This window comes from Canis lupus, chromosome 14 (genome assembly GCF_048164855.1).
Source record: "Canis lupus baileyi chromosome 14, mCanLup2.hap1, whole genome shotgun sequence".
Classification (NCBI taxonomy): domain Eukaryota; kingdom Metazoa; phylum Chordata; class Mammalia; order Carnivora; family Canidae; genus Canis; species Canis lupus.
The window spans coordinates 37,005,921-37,028,034 of record NC_132851.1 but is presented as its reverse complement, the minus strand read 5'-3'; the positions used below and the strand labels follow the sequence as shown (position 1 = coordinate 37,028,034).

The window sequence follows — 22,114 nt, the reverse complement described above, 5'->3', positions numbered from 1 at the left end:
AGAATAAGAGTTATTAGTGGAGATAAATTTTATTTGAATGACCCATCTATATGCAGGGCATGTATCTAATTACCAAACATGTGCTTTTCTTCTTATTGCCCTGTGAATTGTGGCCCTCCCCTTTAAAACCTCAGACCTATCCCATTCCTTGGTTCAGGGGGCATAGATCCCTCATTTTATCTGTCTTTGTACTACCTCTCATGTATGTGGGGTTCCCAAATGTATGAAATTAAATGGGATTTTCTGTTAAGTTGTGTCATGTCAATTTAAACCTTGGACCATCCAGAAGAACATTTGAAGGGTAGAGGAAAAATTTTCCTCTGCAACAGTTTCTTTTCTGCTTTTTAAACCCTGACAAATACGTTGGTAGGGAATCACTCCATAACTCCTAGAAGCAAAGTGGTATGGTTCTCCTTAGTCTCTAAATCTGAACAGTGAACATTTTCTCCAAGGTTATAAAATCGTTTAGCTCCCTAGAAAACCACGTGAAGTTATGACAAAACTACATCACTTCCATTTAATTTTTGAAATCCAAATATACTATTCAGATATACTATTTGAAGCAACCTCTTTCAGATTTTTTTTTTCCTGCTCACTTTTCCTACAACTATTTTGAAGGCCAGAAGGAAAAGAGTTTGATTGTCTTTGGGGGCTTGCCCCAATGTTTAAGAACCAAGTGTCTCCTCTAGTCATTACTAGCAGCTAGGCTTCTGATCTATATTTGAAACAGAATGCTTTGTGGTGTTGAACTGTTTTATTTCTTGTTACTTCTGAATATGTCCTGTCCATTCAGCAACTGTTTCAAGTGAAATGATCTTTTGGCCAATTTCAGTTAATTCAAATTTGCTTTCCCATTTTCATGTTGAAGGGATTTCCTTCTGCCTGAAATAAAAATAAGCAATTTGCAGTTATTGTGTGAAGGCACTGTTCTAAGGTGCTTTTTTTCTTTAACAGTTTTAATACAGTTTACCCCTTTATACAATTCCATGGTTTTTACTATATTCTCAAAGTTGTGCATACATCACCACAGTCAGTCTTAGGACATTTCATACCCTATCAGGAAGTCCCATGCCCCGTAACAATAACTCCTCATTCAGTCTCAGGCAGTCACTCATCTATCTGTGGACTTACCTGTTCTGGACATTTCCTATACGTGGAATCATACAACAATGTGGTCTTTTGTGACTCTTTTCACTTAACATAATGTTTTCAGGATTCATCCATGTTGGGGCATGATTCAATACTTCTTTTTTTTACTGCTGGTAATATTATTCTATATGGATAGACCACTTTTTGTTTACCCATTCATCAGTTGTTGGGCATTTGGGTTGTTTCTACTTTTTGGCTATCATCAGTAATGGTGCTATGAACATTCAACATACAAGTTTTTGTGTGGACATATGTTTTTAGTTCTCTTATGTATAAGCCTAGTAAATGGAATTGCTGGGTCATATGGTAACTCAGTGTTTAACTTTTTGAGGAACTGCCAGCTTGTTCTCCAAAGTGGTTGTACCATTTTATATTCTCATCAGCAGTGTGTGAGAGTTCCAATTTCTCTGTATCCTCGCCAACACCCGTTATTATCTTTTTGAGTGTAGTCATTTACTGAGTGTGAAGTGGTATCTCATCGTAGCTGTGATTCATTTTTCCCTTGGAGCTAATGATGCTGAACATCTTTTCATTGTGCTTATTGACCATTTGTATATTTCTTTGGAAAAATGTCTATTCAGATCCTTTACAAACCATTTTTTTACTTGGGTTATTTGTCTTTTTCTTACTGAGTTGTAACAGATCTTTTTATGTTCTGGATATAGTTTCCCTATCTGATATATGATTTTTAAAAATTTTCTCCTATGTATTGTCTTTTCACTTTCTTGATGGTGACCTTTGAAGCAGAGATGTTTTAAGTTTTGTTGAAGTCCAGTTTATCTGTGTTTTCTTAATTGCTCGTGCTTTTGGTGTCATATCTAAGATATAAGGTGTTGTATGTAAACTTTACATATAAAGCAACTTCATTCTTACAAAAATTTTAGGAAATAGTCACTGTTGTTGTCCCTAGTTTATGGATGAGGAAATTGAGATGCAGAAACATTCATTGACTTGCTCAAGTCATGGCAAGTAAGTGGTGATGTGGGGATTTAAACCCATGAGTTTGTCTCCAGCATCTATCCTCTTAACCGCCATACTCTCTTCCTTTCTATAGGAATTATTTATTCAAAACTCTTTGCCTATTTTTCTTACTATGTTTTTTTTTTTTTTTTCTTCTCATCGGGACCTCATCTCTTTATTTACCTTGCAGAACTTGGTGTAGGTTTATTTAGGTGTAATGTAGGTTGAAGCATTGCTATCAATGAATTTCTGCATTACTCATTACTTTCCAGTGATGATTGTTGTAATTGACCCAAGAAAGTCATGCTTAAAGCTTTTCTGTTCGTCACACTAAAAGTAGAGTCATGACTACAGAACATTCAAAGAAAGCATTTGGTTGATTTCATTTGAAATAGATTGTCAGTCTCCCAGAATAGGGTCATTGTCTTTCTTATATCCATTTTATTTGCTTATAGTGTCTAGATAGTGCCTTTTGTCCAGCATATTAGTTAGAACACAGTGATTGTGTATCATCATCTGTAGTAACAAAGTTTTGACAGCAATATCTGTTGTTTGTTTCACAAGGGAAAGATAATATAGAAATACTTCTCAGATCTGTTTTAAAAGCCTGGAACTTTGAGAAGAGTTCCACAAGCCATACAAAGCTATTTTCACTAATTTTAGATCTATCCTAGACATTTTATGGTTACATAGCAGAGTAAATTCATTAACCAGACTTGACAAGAGAAGTGTAATATTGATTATTTGTCTTAATTAAAATATTCTGCCTCTGTTAAAGTAATTAGTGCTGTGGGTAAACAAAAATAAGCTTGCATTTGTATGCACATGGGGATAGACTTCCTCTCTATTTCTATCTGTTTTTTTGGAACATTTCTGTAGCTTTTCAGCAATGTTCTAACTTTAGAATTCTATTTAAAAAATCATCACTTTGTCTAGTGCAGTTTGTGCTGAGTTTAACCTGTCTTAGGCTCAGAATTCCACTGTTACCTAGGTAAAGATTTTCCTCTCATTATACTGAGTTAGTGTCAGAGTTACAGGAATTGTGATTTCCAGGCCTTTCCTCTCCATATATTTGAAGTTGTTTATCAAATAGGATTTTCTTTCATTTCTTGAGTTTTTATTGTTCAATTAGAATTTTGAAAATGAATTTGTTTTAATATGTTGTGTAAATCTCCCATAGGAACTTCATGTTTTTGTACTTTTATTTTTTTATTATTTATTTATTTATTTTTATAAATTTTTTTTTTTATTTATTATTTATGATAGAGAGAGAGAGAGAGAGGCAGAGACACAGGCAGAGGGAGAAGCAGGCTCCATGCACCGGGAGCCCGACGTGGGATTTGATTCCGGGTCTCCAGGATCGCGCCCTGGGCCAAAGGCAGGCGCCAAACCACTGCGCCACCCAGGGATCCCCTGTTTTTGTACTTTTAAGTTTTTTTTTTTTTTTGAGATTTTATTAATTTTATTGAGAGACACAGAAAGAGAGGCAGAGACACAGGCAGAGGGAGAAGCAGGCTCCCTGTGGGGAGCCCGATAATGGGACTTGATCCCGGAACCCTGGGATCAGGCCCAGATTAGAAGGCAGCCACTCAACTGCTGATCCACCCAGGTGTTCCAATAATCCTTTTTAATTTTTAATATTGGTAGTAATATCTGTTCTTTCAGCCTTTATTTTATTTTATTTTTTATTTTTTAAGTTAGTTTGTTTGTGTATGTATGTGTGTATGTATGTAATCTCTACATCCAACGTGGGGCTCAGACTCACAGCCCTGAGATCAAGAGTCAAATGCTCTTCTGACTGAGCCAGCCAGACACCCTCTTTCAGCCCTGATTTTAGTAATGTGACTCTTCTGTCCTTTTTGGGGGCATTTTGTCAATTTCATTGATCTTTTTTAAGGAACCAGCTTTTAGTTTTGTAGATTTTTCTCTATTTTTAAAATTATCTCTTTTATTTATTTTTGAGAATAAAGATAATAGTCTTTATTATTTTCTTCCCTTGCTTTGATTTTAGTTTGCAGGTACTTTTTGTAGTTTCTTGGGTTGTTGACTTGAGATCTTTTTCTCTTTTTAAGAGGTATTTGTAGCTATAAATTTCCCTCCAACCACAGCTTTTACTGCATCCCATTTTTGATATATTGTGTTTTTGTTTTCATTTGGCTCAAATTATTTTCTAATTTCCCTTGTCATTTCTTCTTTGACACATTGGCTATTTAGATGTGTGCTATTTAATTTGCAAATATTTGTGAATTCCCCAAATTTCCACCTGTTGTTGATTTCTAATATAATTCTGTTGCAGTTAGAGATCATACTTTGTGTGATTTCAGTTCATTTAAATTTACTGAGATATCGTGTATGATCTAGCATGTTGTCTCTCCTGGAGAATGTTCCATGTATACATATTTGTGAAGAATATGTTTTCTGCTCTCATTGGGTAGAATGTTCTTAGATGTCTGCTAGTTCTCTTTGTTTTTAAAGTCTCCTGTTATTACTTTATTTCTGCTGTAGGATTTTTACCATGTTTCCTCCAACTTCTTTTAGCTGGCTTAAAAACCACAACTCCCTCAATATTTCTTCCTGAGTCACTGTCTCTCTAATTCTTTTGACGGTATAGCTCCAGTTGTATTCCAGGGTTTTAATTTTTTCAGGGAAAAGAAATTAGACCCCTATGCTAGACTTGATTCATGATGAAGAGTGTGGCAGCTTTCATGGTGTCACTTTCATCATAGTGCCCCTATGGTGGCTTTTTTTTTTTTTTTTTAAGATTTATTTATTTATTTACGATACAGAGAGAGAGAGAGAGAGAGGCAGAGAAACAGGAGGAAGGAGAAGCAGGCTCCATGCCGGGAGCCTGACGTGGGACTTGATCCCGGGACTCCAGGATCGCGCCCTGGGCCAAAGGCGCTAAACCGCTGAGCCACCCAGGGATCCCCACAATGGTGGCTTTTTCATTGTACTGTGTACTGCTGTGATACCACATTCTCATTGCCTAGCCCAGTGGCTGGCTTGCTGAAGGAACACAGTGTGTGTTTTGAGTGAAAGAATGACTATTCTGCTTGTGGCTTATGATCTTAGTCTGTAATTTGTCTTCCCCAATTTCATCTGTATTCCCAAATGTGTATATTTCACAGTACTTATGTTTATGAAAACACATATTGTTTGTTTAAATTAAGATGTTTTTAGGATTTATGTATGTATGCATATGTATTTTCAAGTAACCTCTATGCCCAGTGTGGGGCTTGAAATCATGACCCTGAGATGAAGAGTTGCATGCTCTACTGACTGAGCCAGCCAGGTCCCCATATATCCTTTTTTTTTTTTTTTTTTTAATTTTTATTTATTCATGAGAGACACACAGAGAGAAACAGAGACACAGGCAGAGGGAGAAGCAGGCTCCATGCAGGGAGCCCGATGCGGGTCTCGATCCCAGGACCCTGGGATCACACCGTGAGCCAAAGGCAGATGCTCAATCACTGAGTCACCCAGGTGCGCCGCTCCCCCACATCCTATTTTTAATAGACTTGTTCCGTGATTGAGTTTACCAGAATTTTAATTTTTTTAAACTTTTGATTTTAAATAACTTTAAATTTCCAAAAAATTCAAGCTTCAAGAATGGTGTAAAGAACTCTGGTATATTCTTCATCCAGATCCATCATGTATCATTTGCTTTATTATTTGAACTCTGTGTATTTACATACAGTTTTTAGGGCCATTTGAGAGTAGGTTAAAGACCTGAGGCCCCTTCCCTGAACACCTAAGTGTGTGTTTCCTAAGGATGAGATCATTTACATAGTATGATGATTAAAATCAGGAAATTTAAAACTGATAGAATTCCTTTATCTCTTCAATTCTACTAAGTACCTCAGTGCAGCAGTTCTATTTCTAGAACTAGGATTCAGCTCAGGATCACACATTGCTTTTAGTTTCCACATTATTTAGTAATATTTAATCTGGTATAGTTTCTCAGCTTCCCTGTGTCTTTTGTGATGCCGATATTTCTGAAGAATACCAACTATTTATTTTATAGAATATTCCTCAGCTTGGGTTTCCCTGCAGTTGCTTCATGATTATGATGTTATGCATTTTGCTAGAGTGGCGGATGCAGAATAAGGGAAGCTGTGCATTATATCAGGAAGCGCGTGAGGCTGGTTTGTCCCATTATTGGCCATAACTTTGATTTTTGGCTTCAGTGGAGTAGGCTGGGTTTCTTCAGTGTAAACTTAACTATATTCCTTTTTGTAATTAATAAGTAATTTGTGGGAAAATACTTTGAGACCATGTAAATATCCTGTTTCTCATCAAACTCTTGCCTACTAGATTTGGCATTCAAGGAAGATTTCTACCTGAGTCAATTGATGGTTGCCAAAAGCTGATCGTCTAACTTCATCAGTCCTTATCCATTTACAGGTTAGCATTCTTGTGCACGTAAGAGCTTTCCCATCCTTCTCTCTGCCTCCTTCCCTCTTCCCATCCATTCATCATTACTGTGGACTTACAGATCTTCACTTTATTCAGTGGGTTTTTATCCTTTGCTCTCATTCTTTATTTTGCAGCCCATTGGCTAGATTGGGCCAGTGGGTGCCCTTACAAGCTGGCCCTGGTATCCTTTGGTATGTTCCTCATCAGTTTTTGAGCATTTCTTTACTTTCTGGGTGGAGATATTTATGTTCATTTTGTACTTTCCCTGTCTCAGCTTTGAAATCAGATATCCTTTTCTGGTATTCTAGTTCCTTTTGTTGGCAAATGGTATTTAGAAAGCAAAATCTGGCACTAAATCTGCTATTGCTTCTAGGCCCTTTGAGAAGTTTATAGTGTTCTGGAGTTCATGCCCTGTTATCTCTAATTCCAATCCAAAACCTGAGGGGTATTTCTAGTCTTTCCCTCTGTTGTATTTATATCTTCCTTCTCTAATAGTGAGAAATCTGGCTCCTGGCATTATCAACATATTTATTCATTTTCTCAGTCTTAGAGTATATAGAAAGTAGTTTCAGAATTAACAAGCAATGTCACTATAAAAACAGAGCTTTAAGTAGAATTTTTTTTTTTAAAGATTTTATTTATTTATTCATGATAGTCACACAGAGAGAGAGAGAGAGGCAGAGACATAGGCAGAGGGAGAAGCAGGCTCCATGCAGGGAGCCCGATGTGGGATTCGATCCCGGGTCTCCAGGATCGCGCCCTGGGCCAAAGGCAGGCGCCAAACCGCTGCGCCACCCAGGGATCCCTTTAAGTAGAATTTAAGAATTGTTTGTGCTCTTTTTATACTGGGGATAAATATACAAGGTACTATGATTAGAAGTTGACTGGGTTTGTTCTTTAATCTTCCCTGTCAAGGTAATTATGTTATTTGAAATGTAGTTAGGCTTATTGGTTCTGTTTGTATGGCCATTCAAGGTTCCCCCATCTTGATTGACTGATTTTTTTTTTTAACTATTATACAGAACATGAGAATAGTTCCAAAAGTCAAAGCTGTACAAAAAGTCATATCCAGAGAAGGGCCACTGCTTCTCTTACCCCTCTCATTCCCATCTACCTTCATAGGTGACTAATCTAATCTGTTCCTGGTTTTTTACTCTGGTGGGGTTGTTTGCTTGTTCGTTGTTAGGAAAAACCAGATAGATGTTCTTATTTCTTTTTCTTGTGCAAAAGGTAGCATATTAGATATGTTCTTTTATATTTGACTTTGTTCTGTCATGTTTGCCAGCATATCCTAGAAATTGATCCCTCTCAGGTTATGGGGACCTCCCCTGCACCATTTTCACGGGTATGTAGCACACCGTATGTGTGTATGTGCCATATTCTGTTCACCAGTCTTCTCTGCATGGGCATTTTGATTCCTGTTGTTTTGTAATTACAATTGATGCTGCAGTGAATAACCTCATATATATGTATTTCTGTGTTATTGATGTTGTGTCTTCAGCATAAATTCCTAGAAATGGAATTCCTGGGTCAAAAGGTTAAAAAAAGAAACACATAGACACACTTTTGTTAGATTTTACCAAATTTCTCTCTGTAAAGGTCATCCACCTTGCATTCACAGGAGCAGTGCACCAGGGTGCTTTTTCTTTTTTCTTTTTTTTTTTTTAATTTTTATTTATTTATGATAGTCACAGAGAGAGAGAGAGAGGCAGAGACACAGGCAGAGGGAGAAGCAGGCTCCATGCACCGGGAGGAGCCCAATGGGATTCGATCCCGGGTCTCCAGGATCGCGCCCTGGGCCAAAGGCAGGCGCCAAACCGCTGCACCACCCAGAGATCCCCAGGGTGCTTTTTCTGTATAGGTTTGTTAACAGCTTGTTATTGTGCTTTTACATTTTGACCAACTAGATATACTATAGGTGATATTCAACATCTTTTTAATTGGCAAGGACCATCTTTATATATACATATATATATATATATTTTTTAAAGTATCTGCCTCATAATTTTTGCTCATTTTTTCTATTGGATTTTAGCTTTTTCTCAATTTTTATGACTTCTTTATATATTAGAGCTCTTAGCCCTTTGTGATATATATTGTAAAAATTTTTCTCTCAGATTATTTATATTTTGGCTTTGTGGTATTCTTGCTGTATTTTTACATAATTTATCAGTTTTTAAAACTGTACTTGGATTTGCATCATAGTTATAGAGCCTTTTCCTATATCCAGGTTTTAGAGGAATAAACCCATGTTACTTGAACTTATTTTATGGTTTTCTGTTTTACATTTAGATCCTAGATCATTTGGAGTTTATCGTTGTGTTTGGTGTGAGGTATGGGTCTATTTTGATCTTCTTCCAAATGGCTGTCTAGGTGTCTAGTATTGTTCATTGAAAATTCCATCTCTGCCCCAGTCTTTGAGGCTCCTGGTTTAACATCTTTACCCGTCAGCAGCACTGTCTTTCTTGGGCCCTCTGCAGATGGGGAGAGGGGTGCCTGGTTGCAGGATATTTGTTTCTCAGTAGGACAGTGGATGTCATTGACTCATTGTGCTGCCAGCGTGGCAGCTGCTGCTGGGACCACTGCCACACAGTGGACACCTGTCGTATCTGAACCCTGTTGCTTCTCTGTCTCTGCTTTATGCTCTCTTATATCTGTTTAATTTCCGTGTGTGTTGCCTTTCTGGTTTGTGCCTTGTATGCAGTCTTGCACAGAAGAGGACTCTGTGGCTCTGTACCTATCTCTTGAATGAATGAATGATTGTTGGATGGATGCCTGAGAACTGGTGTGAGGCTGTTGCTTACTGAACTTTACCCCCGCTTCTTAACTATGTCCTCTCTCTTCCTTTCCTCCTGCCTGGCCATCAGCCTGCCAGTTTCATTGATTTTTCCTGTTTGTAGACTCAAGGCTGTGGTCTTGATGACTCCTTTTTTTCACTGGTTTGCACTAACATTACACGTGGGCTGTCAACACATCTTGACACGTGTAGATGTCAAGAAAGATCAAATCTATTGCATGCTAGTTTTTTAGAGCTTGTTCTTTTATTGAAGGAAATGGAATCACTGTGACCTACTAAGCTCTCTGGTGAGTTCTGCTGGTGTGAGTTTCCAACACATTGTATTATTCTGGGTTGTTGCATGTGTCGTTTCCCCCAGCCTCAGTACTGGTGTGTAAGTTAATCCTTAAATGAATCGTCATTATCAGTGATGCCAATTCTTTAAAAGTGGAGGGGGCATTTGCTCCTTCTCCCTGGGTGGGGCCTTCTCGATCATGTATTGTTTGGATGAGAGGAGATGCCACGAGGAAGGAAGGACCCACTTCACTCTGGCCCATGTTACATTTCCCTTCTTTTTTTCAAGGGAAAAGACTAAAAGTCAATGATGTAAAGATAAATTGTTAGAGCCTATTAGATGAATCAAAACTGCCTATACACTTACTAAATAGTCTTTTAGCCAGAAACAAATGTGTCATACACATGAAAAACACACAAAGCATAAGAGTATGATGCTGAAGAACATAGGCTCCAGTCTAAATCCTACCGTGGAGCAACTACGTCTGCAATTCTGGAGACTAGTAAGAATACTTAGCCTCTCCAGGACTTCTTTCCTCGCCTGCAGGAATGAGGTACACTAGGGGCCTCCCTCATAGAGCAGCTGGGGGCTGTGTGGGAGAGCATGGGAAGAAGTTCTTAGCACACGTGCTGAATCCTTCTACGTGCAAAATCGTTATCTTTGGCTCTGATGGTGTTGCAGCCACTCTGTGTAAACTCTCACTGCTCCGAAGGGATGCCTTGTGGCTTGGAGTTGGAACTCTCAGTTCTGTAAGGATTGTGTCATTGGGCCTTGATGATTTGAATCTGTTCTTTAAAAAGGTATACATTTTAGGTTTTTTCAGGCCTGCCCTTTTCTTTTATTATTTATAGTTCTATCCTCTCATCCCTTGCTGTGATTTTCACAAAATCTGGAGGAAACAAGATCCCAAGCCACCTGCCTCTTCATAGCTCCCTGTTGTGGTTCTCTCTTCCCTAGCTAGAGGAGGGCTTTGCATAGGAGATTTTCTCTGTTTCCCTTTTCTTGGAGTCACTCTGTCCGTTTGCCTCTCTGCCACCTGTCCATCTGTCTGTCTGTCCACTCATTCTTCTATCTTGTTCCCAAAAGCATTTAAGGCAGTTTATAGAAGAACAGAATGCCAAATAAGCAGGTGAGAAAATTGGGCCAACATCAGAAGTGAGGGAAGGAGACGAGCTGGCACATGTGTTGCGGGCAGTGAGATGCACCGCGGATTATAAGGATCGGCAGCAGCCTTGTGTCTGAGCCCCCAGCAGGTGTCAGGGAGACGCAGTTTGTCCAGGAGATAAACAAGTGGCTTGGCAGGATACCGCTTTTCCTGTTACGGAGGCTTAGGAGAGTATTTTTTGTGTTCTATGAAATAAAAAACTATTTCATCTGTTTTTTTTCCCCTCTCAGAGTTCCATGTGTAGTTGGTTATGTTCTGTAAGTGGAATTTTCTCCAGAACTCTTCCCTACATGATGAGTCTGATGGCTGCGGAGTTCAGCACTTCTGGGCTTGGTGACAGAGTTTGGCCAGAAATAGAAAATGGGAGCCACAGACAGGATGCTAGCGTTTGTTTGTCAGTTATATTTCTTTATGCTGGACAGTTTGGAAAACACTTTCATGTAGTTTATCTTCATTTGAGGACACAGTGTGGCCTCCTGCTAACGTTCAGAGCTTAGAGCCACGAGGCAGTGTGTGCTGGCTGTGTTGTCTTCAAGACGGCCGAGCTAGTTATTACAGACATGTTACTTTCATATATGATGCATCCTATGTTCTTTAAGATTTCAACAGGGAGGAAAACTTATTCTGAGTTAATTATCATTTAATCAGTGCTTTGATGGTAAGTCTTACAGTAGACCTATAAGCTAAGAAGAATTTAAAAATGGCTTTATTATTTATTTATTTATTTACTTTTAGATTTATTTATTTACTTATTTATGATAGAGAGAGAGAGAGAGAAAGGCAGAGGCACAGGAGGAGAGAGAAGCAGGCTCCATGCCGGGAGTCCGACGTGGGACTCGATCCCGGGACTCCAGGATCGCGCCCTGGCCCAAAGGCAGGCGCTAAACTGCTGAGCCACCCAGAGATCCCCGGCTTTATTATTTAAACTGCAGGGAGAGAATAAGTTTTATCCTATTTGTGCCCCTCTAAACGAACAAAGATACAAGACAGAAAGCAAAAGATTATTTCTTTTCTTCTTTTGGTTTGCAGGTGCCCTCACGACCAATGGCATAAATCCTGACACGAGTGCTGAAATCGGACGTGCTAAGAACTGTCTTAGTCCTGAGGACATAATTGACAAGTATAAGGAGGCCATTTCCTATTATAGCAAGGTGATTTTACTGCTTTGTAAACCCCTTACATAATTGTGTTGTTTTAACCAGGACTTTCTGGCTTACGCTGTGAAGTACTACAATATCTCCCAATTACTTGGTCCTGTAAGTGTTGATGTATTATTCACTCATGCATAATGCTATAGACCTAAAAATATTTTATATATCTGATTAAAAAAATGTACATTTAATTTAATATTTGGAGAAAGAGGAAAAAAGACGATCATATAGCCCCACTGCTCAGAGATAATCATTTAAATACTTTAGTATCTATTTTCTGGTCTTTTGTCAACGTATATTGCTGATATCATAAAACATGGTGAGCATTCTGTACTCACTGTGTGGAGACTTGCATTTCTGATGTGGCGCATTACGTGTTCCTCTCTGTAGTTAAATCTTCCCTGGCATGCTTTTTAATGATGTGTCTAGCATTCCGTCTTCTGGATGCACCGTTCTTGTTACTCTGGATTAAAAAAAAATTTAAATTTCAAATATACTTTCTGAAATACTGAAAACGAGACTCCAGCTGTGCAGGGGTGTGGCAGTGGCAGCAGGTGGAGCTGCCTGCCTCCCCCGCCCTTACTTCTAAGAGTGATGAGAATGAACAGTCTGGTACATTTCTCTCACGACCGTGAGGCCTATGACACATCCGTGTGAGTGTATATCTCTTATTTAGGAAAATGCGGCTGTACTACGTGTTATTCTGCTGCTTGCTTCATTCTCTCCGAGGTACTTCATGGATGTCTTCCCTCTGCAGGCTGTTGCCCTCTTGCGGATAGGGTAGAAAGTCTTTGGAAATGTGGATGTAGTCATTTATTCATTTACACCTTTCATAGGAGACTGCCATGAGCCCAGCATGGGCAGTGGGTAGTAGCTACAGATGAGGTGCCTGCTCCTACAGAGCCTACAGCTGGCTGTGATTTGCTTCATCATCTTTTTTTTTTTTTTTTAAGATTTTATTTTTTTATTCATAAGAGACAGAGAGAGGGAGAGAGGCAGAGACACAGGCAGAGGGAGAAGCAGGCTCCATGCAGAAAGCTCCATGTGGGACTCGATCCCGGGTCTCCAGGATCATGCCCTGGGCTCAGGCAGGTGCCAAACTGCTGAGCCACCCAGGGATCCCCTCATTATCATCTTTGGGTGAATACCTAGGCTCTTCTCACTTTCCACTGCTAGAAAAATTGTGCTTCAGTGAACATCCTTGTTCATACATTCTTGTGTTCTTTTTTTAAAAATATGTTCTTTGAGAGAGAGAGAGTGAGCACAAGGGGGGAAGCAGAGGGAGAGGGAGGGGGGAGAGAAAGAGAGAGAGAGAGAGACTGTGAGGAGGAGAGCAGAGGGAGAGGGAGAGAGAGTGTGAGGGGGCGAGCAGAGGGAGAGAGAGAATCCTCAAGCAGATTCTGCGCTGAATGTGGAGCCCATCATGGGGCTGCATCCCATGACCCTGAGATGATGACCTGAGCTGAAACCCAGAGTTGGATGTTCAACTGACTGAGCCACCCAGGTGCCCCTATTCTTGTGTTGTTGTTTGATTATTCCTTTAGTTAAGATTTCTGGTAATTTAATCACTGGATATGACATTTGCTTTCAAGTCATAAGCTGCTTTCAAGTTATTCCTCAAATTCCTTCTCCAATAGGGAATGAAAAGGTATAGAATTATTTATTTAACCAATTTTCTGTTGCTGAATATTATCTCATTTAAGTTTTCCTTCCCATAATTGTAAATAGTGCTATGATAAATGCCCTGATAAGAAATCTTTTTGGACTGTTGATTGATTGATTGATTGATTTATGGGGCAGTCCCTAGAAGTGGACTTGAGTCAGAGCATACTGTTATTTTTAGAGTTTACTTATACATTGCCATATTTTCCTGCAAGTAGGTTAATAGTCTGCTCTCACCAGCTATTATATCCTTTTAGTATATTTGCCACTATGATGTGTAAAAGTAACTTCATTGTTTCTGTTTGTATTTGATTACCAGTGAGATACTGAACTTTTTTTTTGCTTATTAACACGTACATTTCTTATGTGAATTACCAGTTTGTGTCCTTTGCATACATTTAAGGTGGGGGTGTTTTTCTTGTTGCTTTGTTATAGTTCTTTGTATATTATGGATATCAGCTTTTTGCCTTTCATCATTGTCTGTTACAAATATGTTTCCTAATGTTGCTTGCCTTTTTTTAAAAAGATTTATTTATTCATGACAGACACAGAGAGAGAGGCAGAGGCACAGGCAGAGGGAGAAGCAGGCTCCATGCAGGGAGCCCGATGCTGGACTCAATCCTGGAACTCCAGGATTACGCCCTGAACCAAAGGCAGATGCTCAACCACTGAGCCACCCAGGAGTCCTGTGTTGCTTGCCTTTGATTTTGTTCATGAGTTTTTCTTTTTGGTTGTTGGCAAAACATGTTTTTAATATAGTAAATATTTTCCTTATGGGTTTTAGCTTCAGTATTATACTTAGAAATGCCTTAACAATAGAATAAAATTCCTTTCCTCAGTTTTTTTTTTTAAATCTCTAAAATGGGGATGATGATAGTAGTACCTCTCCCAAAGGGATACAGTGAGGACAGGCAGAGTTAAGTACATGGAAAGTATTGTATTAGTTGTTGTTAGCATTTTATTATTATTATTTTTAAAGAATTTATATATTTGAAAAGAGAGAGAGAGTGTGCATGCACCCATGAGCAGGGGCAGGGGAGGAAAGAGGAGAGAATCCCAAGCAGATTCCGTGCTGAGTGTGGAGCCTGATACAGGGCTCAGTCTTAGGGTCTCGAGATCATGGCTTGAGCCCAAAGCAAGAGTTGGATGCTTAATTGAGCCACCCTGATGCCCCTGTTGTTAGCATTTTAAAATATTTACCTCCTTACCTATAGCTTATTTTGTGTACGTTATGACACAGCAATATCATTTATTTTTTCCAGGTTACTGTCTGATTGTTTTACCATGACTTACTGAATTCATACCTTTTCTCTCTGATTTAAAATCCTACTTTAGTCTAATTCTGACCTTTTTTTTTAAACTATTCTTCTTTTTTTTTTTAATTTATGATAGTCACAGAGAGAGAGAGGCAGAGACATAGGCAGAGGGAGAAGCAGGCTCCATGCACCGGGAGCCCGACGTGGGATTCGATCCCGGGTCTCCAGGATCGCGCCCTGGGCCAAAGGCAGGCGCCAAACCGCTGCGCCACCCAGGGATCCCTAATTCTGACCTTTTTATTCCTTTCTACAAATTTCTTTTCTTACCCTACCTTATCATGATATCTTATTTCCTGTAGTTTATTTAATGTGTTAGTGTGTCTTCTTTTCTTTAAAATTCCTTCCTCCCATCCCAGATTTTCTTGGCCAGTATTTTGACTTTATTATTCCTAAAGAATACTGAAATATTATGTTCAAGATACAAAAAAAAAAAAAAAAAAAAAAAAAATTGGAATTTTCATGGGGCTTGCAATAAGTTTTGAATTATTTTTAGAAGAACTTGTATCTTTATAAAATTACTTTTCTCTATAGAATATGTTAACATATCTGCACTTAAACATCTTATTTTAAGTCCCGCAATACAGTTGCAGTTGTCTTCATGGAGAACATGAGCATAGTTTTTAAGTTTATTCCTGGTTACTGTATATGTTTTTAATAATTTTGTGGATGAGAATTTTTGCCATTATATTCTTGAGCTGCTTACAGCTGATATATAGAAAGGCAGATTGATGTTTTAATATTCATTTTGTAACTGGCTATTTAAAAATTATAAGTATTAAGTACTTTTTCCAGAATCCTTTCTTTTCTGTCTTTTCAACCTTGTCTCCAAAATTACTAGAGTGATCATAGCTAAGTTCTATTGGTGGGCAGACAGATGGAGAGAAGTCATGTGGCTTGTATAACTAAATCTAGCAATGTAGTGACTGCCTTTGGACTGGAGAAGCAGAAGGAACCCGGGTTAAGGCAGGGAAGGAATCAGGCTCTCCTGCCTCTGTGGCAAAGCCCTATGGGCATGGCAGGTGGATGCCGCTTCACCAGCCAGGTCTGATTGAAAGTTACTGGCTGCCTGCAGCACCACATCAGGAAGGATTCCAGACTTGTCTGCCATGTATGCAGCAGGTGGCACAGTGGCTGTAGGTGATGAGTTTTCTAGTCCCAAGAGTGTAAAGAGCAGACCCTTGGAGTCACGCAGAGCTGGGTTTGAGTCTCCCCTCTGGTGTCTCCTGGCTGTGTGACTGGAGTCCAGCTGTGTGCTCTCTTTGAGACCCAAGTATATTCTCTTTCAAATGGTGACATGAAGGCCTGCAGCACTGAGTTTTTGATCAAGGTAAACTATTTGTACGTATTAATGTACACTACAGCGGCAGGCTCACTTATATTGCTCTTCCCTTCCTTGGTTGAGTATGGGTTTAAAAAAATGTCTGGGAGAAACCAGTTCTTAAGTTTGTGTATGTGATGCAAGTAGAGCAAATGGGTGACTTGCCTGCCTCTGGCTGTATTTTTATTCGTTTGCTTCATTTACCTCTTTGCTCCTTTTCTTTCCACCTTTATGTCGTGTCTGTCACTGGAGAGGCCACAGGAACATAGGTAAAGGCAGGTGAACATTGAGAACTCTGCCCAGATACTGTAACTCAAGCAAGGAGGGTCCTCTGCCTGTCTTTCATGTGTGTACAGATGACCTAGCTTCTGGTCCACATCATGCCACTGTGTGATTTTCATAGTCACCTAACCTCTTTGGGCTTTAGTATCTCGCCTTGGCTGCCTTTTCTGTTTCCTCTGTCTTTGTTTGTCCTTCATCTCGAAGCTGAGAAGCAACACCAAGTAACTTGGAGAGAAAATCAGAAAGACGTGGAAGACTTCAGTGGAGGGCACACAACGATACAGGGAGCTCGAATGTTTACCACCAAGTCAAATAGATTTACAACTTCAGCAGGTGATGAGAGTCTACAGGTGTTTCAGAGTGCAAGAGATGCTAAGTGGAAATGGAAGCAAAGTATCCATTGACAATATTTTGAAGTTTTATACAATATCCAGCTACTGTGCTTGTATTATTTGAATGATTGCATACATATTTATATGGATATTTGTAGGTTCAATCCACCAACCTCCGCTGACTCCATAACAGACTTTCTCAAACAAACCTCCACCTGCCCCCCCCCCCCCCCCCCCCATGTGGGAGAGGCTCTCAGGTCATCTAGCCTGGGGAAGTGCCCTGCAGGGCCTGGGAGGCCCTGTGGTATGACCTTCATGATACGGCAGAAAATCTTTACCCTTCTTTTTGACGAGGGTCCTCTTTTATACCCTACAGTACAAGAATGCTGGAGTGATTGAGTTAGAAGCGTGTGTCAAGGCTGTGCGTGTCCTCGCCATTCAGAAGCGGAGCATGGAAGCCTCAGAGTTTCTCCAGAACGCGGTTTACATTAATCTTCGACAGGTGGGTGTACGTCCTCTGCTCCTGGAGGAGTTAGCACAGGTCTTTTGGAGTCTGGTCATGAGCCCATCCGACTTCTGTGCCAGGGTTCGCTGTGGCACTTTGTAAGCTCTGCAGCCAGAACTTGATGTTCTAGCTAATGTGGCCACTTGTATTACTTCTTTACATTATGATACTTGACTTTCAGAATTCCAGATTTTCTATCCTTAACCTTTTTTTAAAAGACTTTATTTACTTATGAGAGACACAGAGAGAGGCAGAGACACAGGTAGAGGGAGAAGCAGGCTCCCTGTGGGGAGCCTGATGCAGAACTCAATCCCAGGACCCCGCGATCACACCCTGAGCCAAAGGCAGATGGTCAACTGCTGAGCCACCCAGGGGCCCCTATCCTTAACATTTTTTGATTGGAGAAACCACTTTTCCAGCTTTGTGACCTTGAAGCAGCTCTGTGCCTCTTGCCTTACTCTCATCACTTGTGATGTGACTGCCATTTGTCACCCTGTCTGGGTCATTAGGTTTCTGAAACAGGAAGTCTGTGAAAGTCCTTTATACAGCTCATGTTACACAGCAGGCACTCAATAAGTGCTACTCAGTCTGCATCTGGATTTGGTTGTAATAAAACAAAATCATTAGAACTCTTAGTTGTAGGTTGCTAATGCAAAAATCACAAAGTTGGTATTCTAGAAAGATTTGAGACATTTAGCAAATTAACTTGGATTTTTATGGATGAGGCAACAAGTCTCAAGTTTAGCAGCTTGCTTAAGGACCCATGGCCGAGAGCAGAACACAAGTGATTGTATCAGCAAAGGTGTTTGCTGAGCGCAGGCTGTGCTGGGGGTGGGAAGGAGGAATGGAGAAGGCATGTTCTGCCCTCCATGAGCTGGCAGTTTCACAGCAAAGATAGACCTTCAGTGGTGGGGTGCGTAGAGAAAAGGGGATGGAGAACAAGAGGTAAATGGATTTAAGCTAGTTTGCTGGTGGTGGAGGGTGTGGGGTCAGGGGCTGTCTGAGGCAGTGAGGTTCAAGCTGGGATGGTTAGGATGGATAGGAGACAGCTAGGAGAGGAGGAGGTGGGAACTGAGCATTTCAGGAAGATGGCTCAGTGAGTTTGAAATCAGAGAGAGCACCTTCCCTGGAAGGGACTAGATCACGTGGAGACAGGCTGGAGAGGGAGCTTGAGAGGAGCTTGAGAGAGGGGGCACGATCAGAGCTGGAGGGCTTGTTGGCCAGGGGAAGGGTTTGCTGTTTATTCTGAGCGTGTGGGCTTTAGAGGAAAGGCCTGACAGGCATGGGAATGATATGATCCCATTTGTCTCAAGTAGAGAGGACTGATGTGGGGGCCGGGTGGGCAATATGGATGCTTTCACCTGAGTGGTGGGACTGCCATAGGGAGAGAGGGAGTCAGACTGTAAAGACGTGTGGGTGGAACAAAGGAAGCCACGGAGGACTGCGTGGGAGGGTCAGCTGGACCCATGCCCAGGCTCTGGCTTGATGCTCATGCTGTGCTCTGAGAGGGAAAGCTGAGGAGGACGCTTTGGGGGCCAAAGGGCTAGATTCAGTTGTGGATAAAAAGAAAGCCTGTTTGGTATGTGGGCCTGGGGCTTGGGTGAGAGGGAGGGTGGAGGCTGGGGGAGGGCTCTCGACAGAGACTAGAATAATTTCATACTTTGTACATATAAAAAATAATAAGACACTCAGGCCTCTATATCCAGATTTAACATGTTAACATCTTGCCATATTGACTAGACATTCTTCGTTTTCAAAATAGTAATAAAATAACTAGAAACAAAATTAGAGCTAATGAACATCTTTGGGTTGGTATGTATCCTTCTACATATTTTGATACTTCATGTTATAACCATATCTATAAAATGATAACTATTTTAGCATAACACTTAAGCACAGGGCCTCTGGCTTCACTTCCTTAGGCAGGTGATATGGCCGCTCTGTGCTTCCATGCCCTCCCCTGGGAAGCACCTCGCTGCCCCTCTGGCCCCTTGTCACAGCGATTCCCCAGCTCAGACCCATGGGGAGGCAGCCCGAGTGAGTAAGAAGCGGCAGCTGTCAGCCGTCAGCCTGACACTGAAGGGAGAGACCAAAACAGGAAAGCCAGTAAACCCAGTACAAACAAATAAACCAAACTGCAGTGTTTGGACCATTAAAGGAGATCACACCACAGGGAGTCAGAGCTGTGCGGTGGTGGTCGCTTGGCCTGAGCGGTTTGTTCTTGAGGGACTGTGGAGGGGAAGACACATCATAGAAGTACTGGGGCCAGACCTTGTGAGTGTGGAGACAGTAGGCTGGACAGTTGGGAGGGGTCCTCATGGGCGTTCATGCTGGGGAGTCCTGCTGGATTGGAGGGCAGTCACACGGGCTTGGGCTCACACCCTGTCCTTGTCCCTTATGAGCAAAATCACTCCGCCCCTTACTTATTGTCAGACTTATTGTCAGGATGTGTGAAGTAGTAGAATAGCATGCTCTCCTGGTGATGGGAAGGATTGGTTTAGATGAGACGCTTTATGTCCAGCACTGTCGTAGTATTTGCCCTGCAGCAGCCCTACAGGTGTCAGTCCGGTGGGGGGCAAAGGGGAGGGCACTTGAGAGGCCTGAAGCCAGGGACTGTGCATGGTGTGCTTGGCAAGGGCTGGGGTTGGGGGAATGGTGAGTGCCAGGGGACTTGATGCCCTCACATGCCAGGGCCCATGCAGGCCAGAGCTGCCTTGCAGGTGGATGTTGAAGATTTTGTGTTGCTGTAAAGCTGTTTTTAAGGGTGGAGTGGGGCATAAGTGCATATCTTTTATTTTTTTATTTAAAAATTTTTGGCTAATTTTTATTTAAATTTTATTAGTTAGCATACAATATGGTATTAGTTTCTGGAGTAGAATTCAGCGATTCATTACTTACTTACAACACACAGTGCTCATCACAGCAAGTGCCCTCCTTAATGCCCATCCCCCATCTAGCTCATCCTCCACCATCTCCCTCCATCAACCTTCAGTTTGTTGTCTTTAAGAATCTCTTATTATTTGCTTCCCTCTCTCTTTTCTTTTTTTTTCCTTTTTCCCCCTTCCCATGTGTTCATCTATTTGGTTTCTTAAATTGCATGTGTGATTGAAATCATATGGTATTTGTCTTTCTCTTATTGGCTTATTTCTCTTAACATTATACCCTTTAGTTCCATCCAGTGTTGCAAATGGTGAGATTTCATTCTTTCTGATGGCTAATATTCCATTGTGTTTATAGACCACATCTTCTTTGTCCATTCATCTGTCAGTGGACATCTAGGCTCTTTCCATAGTTTGGCTTTCATGGACATTGCTGCTATAAGCATTGGGGTGCCTGTTTCCCTTTGAATATGTATTTTTGTATCTTTTGGATAAATACCTAGAAATATAATTGTTGGGTTGTAGGGTAGCTCTATTTTTAACTTCTTGAGGAACCTGCATACTATTTTCCAGAGTGGCTGCACCAGTTTGCATTCCCATCAACACTGTAAGAGGGTTCCCCTTTCTCCATATCCTTGCCAGCAGGTGTTGTTTCCTGAGTTCTTAATTTTAGCCATTCTGACCTGTGTGAGGTGGTATCTCACTCTGGTTTCGATTTGTATTTCCCTTATGGCAGGTGATGTGGAGCATTTTTTCATGTATCTGTTGGTCATTTGTATGTCTTCTTTGGAGAAATGTCTGTTCATGTCTTCTGCCTATTTCTTTTTTTTTTTTTTTTTTTTTTAAAGATTTTATTTATTTATTCATGGTAGTCACACAGAGAGAGACAGAGAGGCAGAGAGAGACACAGGCAGAGGGAGAAGCAGGCTCCATGCACCGCGAGCCCGATGTGGGATTCGATCCCGGGTCTCCAGGATCACGCCCCGGGCCAAAGGTAGGCGCCAAACCGCTGCGCCACCCGGGGATCCCTCTTCTGCCTATTTCTTGATTGGATTTTTTGTTTTTTGGATATTGAGTTTGAAAAATTCTTTTTTTAAAATGTATTTATTTGAGAGAGAGAGCATGAGCTGCGGGTAGGAGCAGATGGAGAGGGAGAAGCAGATTTCCCACTGAGCAGGGAGCCCAATGTGGGACTTGATCCCAGGACCCTGGGATCACACCCTGAGCTGAAGGCAGATGCTCAACCACTGAGCCACCCAGGCGTGCCCCTGATAAGTTCTTTATAGATTTTGGATATCAGCCCTTTATCTGATAAGACATTTGCAAATATCTTCTCCCATTCTGAAGGTTACCTTTTAGTTTTGTTGATTGTTTTCTTTGCTGTGCAGAAGCTTTTTATCCTGACAAAGTCCCAGTAGTTCATTTTTGCTTTTGTTTCCCTTGCCTCTGGCAACATGTCTAGCAAGAAGTTGCTGTGGCTGAGGTCGAAAAGGTTGCTGCCTGTTTTCTCCTCTAGGATTTTGATGGATTCCTGCCTTACATTTAGGTCTTTCATCCATTTTGAATTTATTTTTGAAGTATTGTAATCCTTTATAAACTATTTTTACTTAGAATGTGTGGGAGGTCACTGCTGTTTGGAACAGCCACAGCCCCCTGCCTGTTTGCTTGGTCTTCATGGACAACACTAGGGCCAGCCGACAGAGGGGGTGAGTGCTGTGGGGTGTGGATGTGAGCATGTTGTGGTAGCCCTGAGTTTCCCCCAGCATGACACTTTGCCTTAGTTGACTCATTTCCATGGGTACCTACCAGGGGAGCAGACTGGAAAATAACGAGTTCCAGGAGGATTTTATAATAACAATAAAAAAGGGGTGTCTGGTTTTTCTGAAATAGGATGAGCTTTTGGTTCTT

The 22,114-nt window shown here is 40.9% G+C and overlaps 1 protein-coding gene across 1 annotated transcript in view; it reads left to right on the top strand.

The window, feature by feature from the left end:
* Positions 1-22,114, top strand: part of TRAPPC9 (trafficking protein particle complex subunit 9) — a 544,505-nt gene that overhangs the window by 30,096 nt on the left and 492,295 nt on the right. The window contains exons 6-7 of the mRNA XM_072774632.1: positions 11,791-11,912; positions 17,199-17,324. Coding sequence (XP_072630733.1) covers positions 11,791-11,912; positions 17,199-17,324 — 248 coding nt within the window. The remainder of the gene's footprint in view (positions 1-11,790; positions 11,913-17,198; positions 17,325-22,114) is intronic.